Here is a 15,104-nt window from a genome sequence, read left to right as displayed (position 1 = left end):
TCTGATAGCCCATCGAGTATTCAATTAGTAAATATTTGCTTTTAAATATTGTAAGTAGAAAACGTATTTAAAATAATTATTTTGCGACAGTTTAAAAATGTTTTTTATCATTTTGGTTGTTGGTGAGTAACAGAATGTAAATACAATTTATTTTAATCAGTGAATACGAAGGCTTTGCATCAGAAACTTATTTTAATTAATGAACAAAATCAATAAAGAGAAATATATTTTAATTAGTGAACATTTATCTTTTTGGGTAGTAGTATTCATTAAAATTAATTTGTGTTTTTGGAGAATGGCTAATATTCAGTGTACTTGTACCATTTTAATTATTCACAGTTAAATTTGTTTAGATTTTTTTAGAATTTTTCTGTCTTACGTCATAAGTAATTTAGTGATATAATATAATTAACGATAACTTAGGAAAATCTATTTCTCGCTGCGCCTTGATACCCTTTATATGCTAGTTGTTCCTGCATAAATGATCTGTCCACGTGGCCGTAATCGTCATGATGCGGATGTGTAGCAACGACTTCATATGTAGAAGTGTGATGTTTGCCTTCCAGCAGCTTTTTTAAAGCAATTATCGAGGATAACGTCAATGCTACTTTGGCTATTAGAAGAGCTTTGAAAGCAACGAGTCCTATAAACTTAAGTGCTATGGCTCCCAATATTGCAGCTTTCAGTTGAAACATCATCATCATGCCTTTCATTTTTCCATCGCCCTCGCCTTTTTTACTACCTCCACTGCCTCCACCTCCTTTCCGGCGACCTAAAACAGAAAATACATATTTATTCCAATATTATTCAAATATCCTAAATCGCTCAACACTATATTGTTCAATAAGTTCGAAGACGGAACGGAAATTCTATTTTTCGCTATAATTCTTCTCAATTCAAACTCGTGTATACTTTAATGATCTTCCATTTGATGGATCTTATCGCAATACAGCCAATCTTTTTCAACATTTGCACTCACAAAAATGACTTTTGTGTTCGGACAAAAATTAGAAGGAATTGAATTCTGGTGAATATAACAGGATATTCCTATACTTTGTGCTTTAATTTACTGATTTTAGCTATTGGTTTTGAGCTCTGTCAGTGGGTTTGTTATCATGATGTAAATGTATATTTTTCTTATGTAAACACAGCCTTTGCAACTAATTTGTCTAAGAGGTTTCAACATGAAGTTATATAAGCAAAATAAAGTACTACTTCAATCACAAAAACTAATACGTTTGCTCGGCCAGTTTTAGAATTCGCTTCGGTGGTAGACACACGTCTCAACCATGGTGATGAACTATGAATAGCTACAGTCGGATGTTTTTTTCTTCAGTGCGTATTAATTTTTTTTTTAGTAGAAGCCCTAATAAAATAGCAATAACCACAGGCAATAAAATCATACTGAACTATAAAACTCAAAATTGGGGAATTGGAAACCGAAGGTCTATCCTCAAGAGATAAGAGTAAAAAAAATCCTGTTGCTCACCCCCGAGAACAACCAAGATGATTAATAGGAATATAGCATCTATCTCCCCTATATAAATAACGGACAATGTGCCAGAGACATTATAACAGCATTGTTTTAAAAATCTGCAATATGTGTTCAGTATGAGCTGAAAAATATTATCCATAATAATTTAACATGTTAAATCTGTTGGCGTCGAAACAAGCACTAGTTAGCTATTCGATCATGAATTATATATAATAAAAAGTTAAGTAAGTTGTAACTTGTTAAAAATATAAGTTAATTGGAAAGTAGTACTTGGCATAATAATAAGTTCTGAGTAGTACCCTTACTATTTCTCTGTGGATTTTCTCTGGTTTTTTAGATAATATAATTGATAATATTAGGATTTATATCTTAATATGTTATATTAAATATTTTAATGGTCACTCACAAAGAACATTCGAACTAGACCATTCATAGAGCCATTTTTAATTTATTCGAAATAAGTGATGTGCTCTATAAACGCGTGTCCCATCTATGCAATACGCTGGTAGTTGGATGTAGCTAGGTCTGGCGAATACCGTGAGTGAAATAAAACTTCCCAGCCAAATGATTTAAAAACTTCCTTTACTGGTTTTATTGCACGAGACGGCACTTGTTGTCATGCTGCAAAATCCCTTATCATATCTTGGACATCATATGCTGCGGATGTTTTTCGACTAATGCAGAGTTCAAATTAATAATTTTTTGTTGGCAGCAATCAGTATTATCTGTTTCAATAGGTTTCAAGAGTTCATAATATACGACACCAACGTGGTCCCACCATGAATTCTTCGTATATTTGAAGCAGCTTTTCATTGGCAATTTTTCAATTTTCTAATTCATTCAACATTCAGTTCATTTTAGTACCCATCTTCCCGTCCTCCCTTCTTTTGGATCTTTCCCATCGCTTGAATCGTTCCCAAATTGCCACTGGGCTCACATTCAAGTTTTATGCCAATTGATTTTGTGTTCTTCATCCAATAACTACTACAATTCCGTATCTTCTAACTTTTTTTGTCTATCAGGACACTCTTTCTATTGAACATTGAAATCACCATATTTATATTGTCCAAATCACATTTCACTTGTCCTTATAGACCTGATTACAGACAGACACAGAGTGCATAAATAGTGCATAATTATTGGTTAAATTGTAACATAGAAGAATATTCGACGGACAGTGGCGGTTTCTGATAAAAATTTTAAGGCGTTCTGCAATTTTTAAAGCAGTGATCAAATTAATTGTTGTTTGGATGGTTGTGTTTATTTTCTTGTGGCTCATGACTTATTATATCTCGTGCTTCACTAATGATGTTATCAATATTATTTCGAACTTGAATAATACTACGTTCAAAATTATCGATAGCTTCTCTTATTTCAGTTGGTTCGACTTTTCTTTGCTGCAGTTGGCTAAAAAGTTATATATGTGTGCTCCTTGAGATGATTTCTATTTTTGTACACAATATTAATTGTCCGCATATTAAGTTCCAACGGGTTGGAGAGCCGTGAGGGTCCTTCCATTCACAGTTATGTTCAACACTTCTACAAATAGTTGGGCGAATAATTAAAAAGCCAGGAATGTCTTATAGAATACCAAAAATACACGTATTTGCTTATTGGCGGAAACAGCTTTAGACATAATTAAATTTAAATGTTGCGCATAACAGTGTACATAGTGAGCAAAGGGATGTTTTTTTTTAATTAAAGCTTGAAAGCCTGCATGTTTGCCGCTCATCGTCGCTGCTTCATCATAGCTTTGTGCGGTCACTTTGTTGGGTCAATTTTGAATTAAATGATCTATAAAGCTTAAAATGGTTTTATGAAATGTTTCTGGGTCACATTGTTCAGGAATTAAGTAGTTCCAAAAGCGCTCATTTGATTCACCATCTCAAACATATCTAAAAATAAATACCACTTAAGATTTTGCAGTAACATCAGTTGTTTCGTCCGCAATTATCTCCAGAAAAGAATAATTAATATCCTCAATTATTTGTTCATGACAAACTTTCTGTATTTCTTTGGAGGTACCTTTAAATACACTAGAATTATTTCGATGCTCACTTAGAGTTGTTTGAACCGAGTAATTTATAAGTCCACGAAATATCCCCAAATTCTGGGAAATATCGCTTTATGCATGTCTCGAAAGAGCCGATTCAAACGCTCCACTAAATTTAATGTAGAATAGTTAATGTATATTATTTATAACTATTGATAAAATACCATTCTTTGACACATTTTCATTACGTCTCTGTACATTTATCCAAAACGCAGAATCTAATTATGCCATAATATTAGTTGACACTGGAGTTTCCATGTCTCTTTACTTTTGAACTTAAGTGCTCTAGATCGGTGACCCCTATTTCCGTCCAATCTTTATCGCCACCAAAAAGTAAGTAGGGAAAACAGTACAACGCTTTGACGTTTCATTTTTTCCTTTACTTGCACCAAATTTCTCAATAATAATATCTGATAATAGTCTACCTTTTCCTTTAAATTTCATTTCTCTTTGAAAGAATATTTAATACATTTGTTCACAAAATTAATATATTAATAAAAATATAATTAATATATATTATAAAATGTCATATTAATATTGTTATTATTAACTGGCCTAAAGTCGCGTAAAATTGCGGTGCAGATAACCAGCAGATAAATACAACGATATCAAACTCTTGAAGCAGCTCACAGAGCACGATCGTGTGGTCCAGATAAATAATAGCGATATCGATAGCGATGAATCGTTAGCCTGCCGGCGGTAGATTATTCCACTGGTCCACGTTAATTCTGTGGCTCGCACTTGTACCATGTAGGGATATACAATACACAAGCTGGTAATAAAGGAATTGTTATAGCTTGCGATCTATTTAAACGTCAAGATATACTTATACAACGCAGAGAAAACGCGATGCTGATGGGCCGATATTATCATCGTTCTTGGTATGCTTTCCAATATCTATTGGAAATCCAATGACAGTTTGACGCCATTTTTTGTATAAGTAATTTATTTGTATACTATTTATAGTTTTATTGTTCGGTCAAATTCTACATATACCGATTGATGATAATTCATGCCAATGAAGATAATAGCATTATGTACGATGCCGCCAGCCATTTCAACAATACATTTTTGATATATGTGCGAAATCTTATAGTGAGCTACTATTATACATTAAGTTGAACCCATCGAAGCTTCGTTTTGCGGACCACATATATTTGCCTCATGTTATGATTAGTAACGTAGATGAAACAACTGATATCAACAACATTAGTACCCTATATATTATTCCATCATCATATACTGGTAATTCGTATCGTATGATAAAATATATTAAAGACGCCATGGCCTTTTTGCATACATAAGGTCGATCAGATCTATTCATCACATTTACGTCCAAACTGGAATGAAATTAAAATTTTGTTGTTGCGTACTCAAATATCAATATATCGCCATGATATAACTGCATGTGTATTTTAACAAAAATTAAAATCTCTAATAAACTTAATTACACATCAATAGGTATAAACAATGAGGTTTAAACAGGACAATGTCTGTCGGGTCTATATATATATATATATATATATATATATATATATATATATATATATATATATATATATATGAATTAAGCTTATTAGGTTATTTATAATTAAACTTATAATATGACTAAATATGCCTGAGTTCCGGTTACTGTATATAGGTTGTTGACAACCTCATAATTCGGCGCCCAAACCAGAAAAGTATAAAATACGGTTAACGATAATTCCATACCCCAAGACAGAATGTACGTGTGATTGAATAACTTTGATAATTCGAATAATATTTATTTCGGGAATCGATAATTATACATCCGCTTCATATTAATCATCTTCCCGGTAAAGTAAACAAGCAAATATTCTATCGGTTTAAATAAAATCAACTCGAATGACATTCTAAACCCCCAAAACAAGCGCGGCAACAAAATATTGAATTTTACAGAGTGACACGGAAAATCCTCGTTAACGACGTATCGTTTAAGGACGGCCTTGCGAAAGTTTCCTTTCAAGGATACCGCCAGAAGATGATTGACTGATTAAATATTCGGAGAAGTTGGGCTGGGAGGGGCACCGTTGGCAAGGGAAATTAAATGGTGTTTGGAGGGTTCGCCTTTACCATCATCACAATGCCACCAGTTGCCAAATAAAAAAAGAATTATTACATTAAACAAGATTTTCCTTTGTAATGTTATTCGTGATTTTAATATTGATCTAAGACGTGTAATTTTTAAGAGAAATTTTTCATTCGGAGTTCAAAATTATGTTAAAATAAACACAGATCCAAAGGTCATCCAATACTTGTGGTGGTGGTGAACATATCCCTATTGTCGGTTTATGTTTTAGCGCCTTAAAGATTGTGATTTTGACATCAATGGTAAAAAACAGCCTGGAAAAACTTCAGAGACAGTAAATTGCCAGATTTATTGGACGAAATCCGTAGAAGGACATTCAGGCAGCTTAGCCGTTGATGAATCAACTGTTTCCACACAAAATGACTGAAAATACTATTTCAAACCGTCTCAGTATTCTGTTTTTACGGGGTAAGTTGGTGCAATGGTAAAGGCGACAGGACCACCTACAGTTAAGATAGTCGCGGGTTCGAATCCATTAATAGCTGTGATTGTATTACGCAAGGGTATAAAATTCGACAAGAACCGGCTTGGTGGCGCAGTGGTAAAGGGGATGGGACGGTCCTTCTACTGTTGCGATAGCCGCGGGTTCAAATTTGTGAATGTTCTAGACAAGAGTGTAAAATCCGACAAGGAAAATGACCCCAGTGACGCCAGTAACCAGGCTGGGTAAGACCGGTTGTCTTCTGGGATCATTTCTAAAGTTGGTCACTGGCCAGTCGGTAGGCTTAATGCTGAGGACCGTCGTTCGGAGCCCACGTTAAACTTTAGGCTCAGTCCAGATAAACCCATAGATGGCAAAAGGAGACTTTAAAATATATTTAAAAAAATCCGACAAGGAAATTGATTCCACTTACACCAGCAACAAGGCTGGGTAAGACCGAATGACGTCTGGGATAATTTCTAAGTTGGTCACTCGCCAGTCGGTAAGCTTAGTGCCGATCGTGGTTCAGAGTCCACGTTAAACAGTAGGTCCAGTCCAAATAAACCCTCGTTGGTAAAAAGGTGACTTTAAAATATAAAAAATATATCCTATTTTATTACTTGTCAGGTGCCAGAAGTAGCGATTCCTCTGATTAGTTGACCATAGTAGTCACAATAGTATGTGGTGCATATGGTGGATTATAAACGGAATAGTGTATAGTGTAATAATAGCTGCTAAAACCGAATGCAATTGTTATAAGAGATATCTACCAACATTAATTGAATAAATTGGATAACATATTGTTGCAAAAATTAATTGTTAAATAGCAATATCCAGTAACAGAAACAAACACACCCTGTTACATGATAGCCCTCCGCTAATTTGCTAGAGTTGTGAAGGATACACTGTTGCAGATGGAGTGGGATATACTGCCGTGACCAGGGTACTCAGTAAACATAGCGCGTTCTGACAGCCATTTGTTCAGATCTATACAGCATGACATAACTGGCACACGGTTTCTATATGCTGCAGAGGTACGAAAATGTATTGGAGAATATGATCGGTGCTATTTTTATTAATATATATTTTCCTATTTTCCTTAATAAACACATTTTAAAGTAAAACAACCTAATATTTGAATAGAACGTGGCTGACCATCTAGAACAATCGCCAAGTATGACGTCATACTTCGGATGCATTGATGTAAAACTCAAATGAAGAGCTCCACTTCAATTCTAGCTATATATGTTAGTAGATGGTAGTAAATGAATGAATAGCCTTAAGATTAACATCATAAAAGCGAAGCCAGTGATGTCGTCAGTAGATTAATATTATATTGAGATTAATATTATTACTTATTAGATGCAAGAATGCGTTATAAAAGATCCAGTATAAAGAAGTAAAACCGTGTTTTCTATTAAGAAAATTTATTGGCTTAGACTCTTCAAAAGTACATTGCTATTGAGTACCGTTACAGTACTTAATTGTTGTCTATCAACTAGTGACCATATATTAGTTTATAAAATCATATCTTTACAAGATTAACATAGTTTTATAGACTTCATAATAATATATAATAACGAACTCACTAAAAATTACCGACTTCAAAGTGATCAATTGGTAGTAGTTAAAATAGGATTGTAAATAGATAAATAGGTTTAGGAAGGTATTAAGCTAAATTGTGTGTATATAGTAGAATCTAAAATATGTGTAGTAGATAGGTTAAATAAGGTTCTTGTTCATTTTAATTTAGTTCTTATAATGATGTATTGGTGTTGGTGTAGTAGATAGGTTAAATAAGGTTCTTGTTTATTTTAATTTAGTTCTTATAACTATTATTATGTTGATGTTTTATTTTAAAATGTTTTTTAAAATCTAAGTTTGATTATTGTTTAATATTTAGTGAGTTCTTTATTTATTTTTTGAAGTCGGTTGAATTTGTTTGTTAAAAATATTTTATTTTTCTCTTTTTAGTATTGGATATTTACTCAATAAATTACACAGTCATGTAAAAAATATGAGGTAAAATAGGCGCTGGGCTCTGCCACCTAACTTAGGTGATTTGACAAATATTTTAATTAAACTAGATCAACAAAAACGTATTGTTCGCGCCAGGAGTCGAGCCCGTGACCTCCGATTGGGAGCTAAATGCTTTAATAATTACACCATAAAAGCAATTGTAAACAATATTTCTAGGAGGCCTTATATGCTATAGTTAGGGCTCAAAACGAAACTGAATGATATTTGTACTGAACGACTTCCTATTTTCCGCCACATCAGCTCAGCAGTAACATTATAGACAAACATCTGCTTATTTTAAATAAAAAATATGTGAAAAACGTGTACGTGCCTTTAAAATTTGAGCGTTTCCCTTGATTTCCCTCCCCCTTCTAATCCTGACTTGGTTCCATTGCGACCACCTCGGAAGTGCACTCTTCCGAATAAAAATGTTTAAAAGACGCGGAATTGTGATGTTATCACAAAAGTGGCAAAGTGTCGTCGGCCTCTACTTGACATTTGTATAAATAAATTCATTTTAAAACAGGAAAAAGTAAATAGCTATTTCTTAAACTCATTACTTAAATTATTAGTTATCTTACCCTCTTGTACAGACTTTGTCATTTCCTGTATAGCGCTGGAAGGCATTTTAAATTCAATAATGTGACTGCTTAAGTATTCTGCTATTCTTTCCCATAAGATATCATCGATTGCGTCCTCACGAGCTTTCGGTTCGGCAGGCAGATTGTCCCTCAGCATCCTCTTAACGTCTCGACCATTAGGTTTCACTACGAAACCGGCCCCAACATCAAATTCGTTGGGTAGTGTATCTATATATTTCAAAGCCCGCTCCTGTATGAAAAAATTGTCTTTTAGCACATGAATACATTTTTTGTTTAGCAAATAATAGGTCTTTAAATAAATTTTGGGTTTTATTATATTACAACATGATTTTGCATTCTCGTTGAGACAAGGAAAATGTTTTCATTAAGCCAAAGCGTTCTATAATATAGCTCAAAATATAGTCGTGAAAATTGATAAGGGTAGCTACAGTATTCACCATATTCATATTCATATTCATGTCCATGAATGTATGCTCCCTCTAATTTCTAGTTGTTCTCATTTACCTTGGAAACATACTTCCATAGTCTCCTGGACCTTCACTTTATAAATATAATTTACAAATTAAAACATTGCTGTAACAACAAACTTTTGATGTTAAAGCTGATGATTAATAATGAAAGTCAAAACAATTTTAAATTATTTTCAGAAGACTGGATGCAAAAAAAAGCTTGCTACCTGACCATTTTACATGAACTAACAGTGTTTTATAGACTAATTAATGGTCCTATTCCTGAGAATCCTCATGAGTGCAAGCAAGCATTAAGCAAGTAAGTGTTACATGGAACCGGAAACGAATTATTTTTATGAGTTGTACGAAAGTAGCTAAAATATTAATTTCACGTTATACTGTGTTTAATGTTTTCCATCACGACAATGCTTGACAAACAATATTCTTATTGATATAAAGCTTATTTTGATTTGCATGCAAGAAAACAATAATTGTATTTACACTGAAAAAAAGGTGATAGTAAGAATTTTTGTAGAGCTTGGCTGATCGAGGAACTTATTAGATGTGGAGTACAAGCCCCCATTTTTTTATTGATTGTCATTCTGATTTCGACTGTAAATACTGGTCTCCACTGGACAGCTCTGGAAGCTGAGCATGTAGCTTTCAAGGTTGTTAATTTTCTTCCAGCCTCTTACGATGGTGCCAGTAGCTGTAGGTGAGTCTGCATTGAATTATTAAATCCATTCGATGTCCGAGATAGCGTTCGCCAAAGAGATTGCCAGAAGATTGCTTTTCAGCATAGTAGTGGATGCAATCATAGGAACAGTTTCTAAAAACAGACATGCCATTCAATATCATGATAAAAATTGCTTATTCGATCTCGGGTTTGCTGATGATAGCGCGATATTCGCTGATACGGATGTGGAAGCTTCTAGCATTATTCATGATATAGTTCTCATCGCAGAACCATATAGCTCGAGAATTAACGAAGAAAACACCAAAGTCCTGAAAACTGACGGTTCGCCTGTAAATATCAACAAGATTCAGTTCGAGCAAGTGCAAAGCTTGGCATCAGTAATATAGAAGAGAAAAGTGACATCCACCGCCGAAGTAATATGGCGAATCGGTCTAACTGCTGTAGCTTTAGGTTCTTTAAAATAGTGATTGTGGAATAGCAGAAGTGTTACAATTGAGACTAAAATCAGCCTGTTTCGAAAGCTTATCCTGCCAATTCTTCTCTATGGCTCCGAGACTTGGACTCCATTACAGTCTGACATATGTAAACTTGTGGTTTTTCAGATGCGATACTTAAGATAAATTCTGTATGTTTTGCGAAATCATCCTTTTGGGTGGAAGACCGAGAGAATGGCTCCGAAAAAGGCATGGATAAAGATAATCGAAAACGATATGAAAAAATATAATACTGACATTGCCCAACGCTGATCATCAACTATGACGTCGTTTGGTGAAAAATGTTCGTCCTACGGACCAAACAGTAGTGTTTTGATTGATGATGAGGATGAAAACTTTTTCTTTGAAGAAAACATTCTAAGACACAATCCTGAAGTTTTACAGTGACCCAATTATGGCTTCTCAGAAACTTACCAATGTGTATTGTTCTACATTTATTATTAATATATATGTATAGACTGATATACATAATAAACTATATACATTATATTAATATGTATATTATTAATTATGAACATATATAATAATACAAATTTACCCTTTAATAGCAACTATTTAAAATGCAATTGCTAACAAAAGTGTGTATGATATACGTTGTCATAAAATTCCCGTATCATCTGATATACGTATATATTATATATATATATATATATATATATATATTAGTACAGAAAACGAATATTCGGAACCACAGTTATGCAAAATTTGATTGGGCTTTTCAATTCCACGTGGGTAGTAATGTTATTCTATATTTATATATTCTATTTGAATATATTTATATATTACTCCATATATTTATAGAAATACATATTTGGTCAAGTCATTGAGAGCGAAATAACAGTTCGTAATAATCGTGTTGACATATGTATTCATTGCCTGTTTGAGACTGAAAAGTTTTCCGGAATATCTTAAGGTTGCTCGAATAATTACGATAAAAAAACCCTGACAAACCAGAATAAGTTGAATTTTACAGGCCTATTTCGCTGCTACCTGCGATATAAAAATTATTTGAGAAACTGCTGTTAAAACATATTAAACTATTTATTATAGAAATCCCAGATTCCCAGTTTGGATTTCGAAATCACCACTCGACAATCGACGAAGTGTACAGAGTAACAGCGGTTGTGGAAAATACATTTGAAGAAAATAAATACTGCCCTGAAATATTCCTGGATGTCTCACCAACTTAATACTGATTATAATATTTGGAATTAATATAGAAAATGAGCAAATTGCTATCGCAGAATTACTGCCTACTGCTCGCATGAAGGGGCATTCTCAATACTTAAACGTATTTCGGCTAGAGTTCCACAGGATACTGTCTTGGGACCACAACTATATATGCTCTATACTGATGATATCCCAACAACATAAGAAGCAATATTTGGAATATTTGCCAACAACAGACTCCCTAAAGCCGTAGAAATAGTACAAGTAGCGGTAACAAGATCTACAAATGTACCAAATACAGGAAAATACAACTTTATAGCTTCAAATCTGACCATGTTAATTTTAAGTTGAGCGAAAATGACGAAAACCAAAATTATATAACATGGCGGGTGCTTAGTTCCTCAAACAGAATCAGTTAAATACCTCGGAATATATCGAGGGTAGGTTAAATTGAAAACATTCTGACGAACAAAAAGCAGAGCCGATTAGAGCCAAAGTCAAATATCTGTTCTCGTTCGATAGAAGATACTTTCGACTTGACACAAAATCATAAAGATTGGTTTATGAGTCAGTCATAAAACCAATTTGGATCTATGGAGTTGCACTAAAACATCAAACCATCTAGCTATCCAAATCACCCAAAAATTTGTACGATTAATTATCAATGCTTATCGCTACGTAACCAACGAAAGCTGCACGAATGCTGTTATCGAAATCAAATGGATATACAAAGTAATCCAAGATTTCGCTTTAGAACATGAAATAAGGATTCTAAATCACAGCAATGTGGAAGCAATACAGATACTTGTCATCACGCAGGAAATCATAAGTTTGAAGCGAACCAAACAATAAGAACTTGTACAGTGTAAAAGTGTATTCTTAACTTTAGCTAAGTAGTTTAGTTTTATTTTAATTTGGAACACACTGATGTATTAATCCCGTACTCTCCTTGATTGTATTAAAGCAAGTACAACACAATAGTAGTAATATATTAATATGTTAATTAAGACTGTATTAAAATATAGAAAAATGTATTGGCTAATTGGAAGAAAATCTCAATTAACTATACATAATAAATTACTTCTATATAAACAAATATTAAAACCTATATGGACATACGGAATACAATTATGGGGATGTTCCGCAAAAAGCAACATAAATCTAATACAAGTTTTCCAGAACAAAGTCCTAAGAAGCATCGTAGGTGCACCCAGATATTACCGGACCATTTATTTACATCGAGATCTTCAGATACCGACTGTCAATCAAGAAATTAAAAGAATTGCAAAGAGACATGAGGAGAGACTTCACTCTCATGTTAATTTCGAAGTATTACAACTCTTGGACAACACCAAAACCGGACGCAGACTCAAAAGGACCAAACCATTTGAACTTGTGTAGTGTGTTGTAGTGTAGTGCAGTGAGGAGCATTAGAAAAAACTCAAAGTGTTAAAACAATTATTATTATGTTAGAGACTATGTAGGACTGATGAGTCCTATTAGATATATACCTAGATTTAAGCTATTATAAGGACAAATTGTAGGTTAGTCGGCAACGACTAGTAACAATGTATATAATTATAAAAAAAAAAAAAAAAAAAAAAAATTAAGACTGTACTAAACATATCCAATGTAAGATGTTATTAATAGAAATAAATTTTAACGTATGTACTTACTTTGCAACACAATGAAAAGTCCTTATTGCCGCACTCTCGTAAAAATTCGATTGCTATTCGATATACCTTGAGTTCTTCTATAGTTTTTTCATCCGATTCATCAGCCAGTATCATATCACCAACAGCAAATAACACGATGATGAATAGCACGGCGCTTATGACCCTTGTGCTCATGACGATGGTGTCCACGAGCTACGCGTCTCTGACTGTCGTCACTAGGGAGGAGCCTCCGATACTTATCAGGCCTTAATGTGTGTTAATCGGGTAGCTTGGGAGACAAGACCAATTAAATACAAGAGAATCGTTTCAGTGGGTTAAACGCGAACGTGGATTTTTATAGTTCGAGGAAAACCAAATCCAGATAAGTATAACTTTACCTGATTTAATATCACCAATCTTGGCTGCTTCAGATGTTTATTAAGAATGCTATTGAAAAATTATTGCCGATTAGATAGTAAATATTCTACGTGCCTATACTTTAACATTTTCAAATAAAAATAAACGTAAAAATAATACGTTTGTATTTCCAATAATAATAATTTTATATTATTAATAAAGTATATTATACTATAAATAAAACACCACAAGAAATTTTAGACATTCTGTCCAATATAACAGCCAATGCACCTAATAGATGACGTCGAATAAATCAAATTTACGCGGGGGATAACGGCAAATATAAACGCTAATTCTACTATTTAGCAAGTAATTCCGATCTAGAGGATTCGATGTTCGAGTGTTCTTTGGTTTATGAGGAGGGAGGAAACCAATGTGGGTAACAGTTGTGTTTACTGCTGAGTGTATACGTATGTCAGAGAATTCAGGGATGTTCGAGACCCTATTGAAAGTGATCGCCAGTTGAGGAATGAAGTAATCTCATGATAATTAGGTATGAAGTGTGAAAGTCTTCAGTCCATCATCAGTATTCAATCGAGACGTCGTCATCCTTCACGACAACGTCAGACCACACACCGCAGCTTTGACATGAAATGAATTAGAAAAAATGCACTGGAAAACACTTGAGCACTCTCCTTATAGCCCTGACTTGCCACCTTGTGATTATTTTTTGTTTGCGCCCTTGGAAGAACCACTTGTAGGAAAAGATTTGGAAGCAATGCAGAAGTAGACGAGTATGTGCTCAATTGGCTTGCTTAAGTGCGCTTAAACACTTAGTTTGTGTATACCATTGATCAACAAATTTATTTTGCAACATTACCGTTTTTATTTAACCTCCCCACCTCTCGTAGTTTGTAAAAACATAGGATTCGTTTTAAACTCGGATCAGATATTTTCTTCTAAATGTATTTTAGTTAAAAGGAGACAGAATGCTGATGTGTCAGAAAATGCAACCGAATCAGTCTATAAAATTCAATTTGTGTTTGCGGTGGTGGACTCTGCTGCTAAATGTTCACGAAATTCTACAAAATGTTATAGATCATAAACCGGCAAACATTGTCTTGGCGCTTTACTTGCTCATAGCCAGGAACTGAATTCTTCGAATCAAATTGCGTTAGAAAACTATGTATTGATACTATTAACTATTAAGTTTTTGGATATTTTATTGGAAATAGTTTTTATCGTGTTTCATCTACACTGAATATTAACATAACAGGTCAATTGAAAAGTCCGCGGGCTACCATAGTAAAACACATTTTTTTGGCAAAATTACTTTTTATTATTTACCATATTTCCCTTCAAGGGGTATACAATGATTATAACGACCCTCCAACTTCTCTATACTAGATTTGTAGTACGATTTGTCCTTTGCTTCAAAATAGGCCTCAGTTTCGGCGATCACCCCTTTATTAGTCGAAAATTTCTTCCCAGCGAGCATTCTTTGAGACCTGAGAACAGGAAATAGTTGCTGGGGACCTGGAGAATACGGTGGATGAGGAAGCAATTCGAAGCCCAATTCATG

At 33.9% G+C, this 15,104-nt stretch overlaps 1 protein-coding gene across 1 annotated transcript; it reads right to left on the bottom strand.

Annotated features, from left to right (window-relative positions):
* Positions 1-286: 286 nt before the first annotated feature.
* On the bottom strand, positions 287-13,365 carry LOC143199710 (uncharacterized). The gene is made up of 3 exons (XM_076409702.1): positions 13,187-13,365; positions 8,680-8,929; positions 287-772 (listed from the first exon to the last, which is right to left on the bottom strand). The coding sequence occupies exons 1-3, from the start codon at positions 13,358-13,360 to the stop codon at positions 420-422; spliced, it is 777 nt and encodes a 258-aa protein (XP_076265817.1). The 5' UTR covers positions 13,361-13,365; the 3' UTR covers positions 287-419.
* Positions 13,366-15,104: the final 1,739 nt, after the last annotated feature.

Source organism: Rhynchophorus ferrugineus, unplaced genomic scaffold (assembly GCF_030347505.1).
Source record: "Rhynchophorus ferrugineus isolate W39M unplaced genomic scaffold, kcgeb_rfMv2 rfM7, whole genome shotgun sequence".
NCBI classification, from domain to species: domain Eukaryota; kingdom Metazoa; phylum Arthropoda; class Insecta; order Coleoptera; family Curculionidae; genus Rhynchophorus; species Rhynchophorus ferrugineus.
Note: the sequence above shows the minus strand (reverse complement) of the source record. Positions and strands in the feature narration are given on the sequence as shown.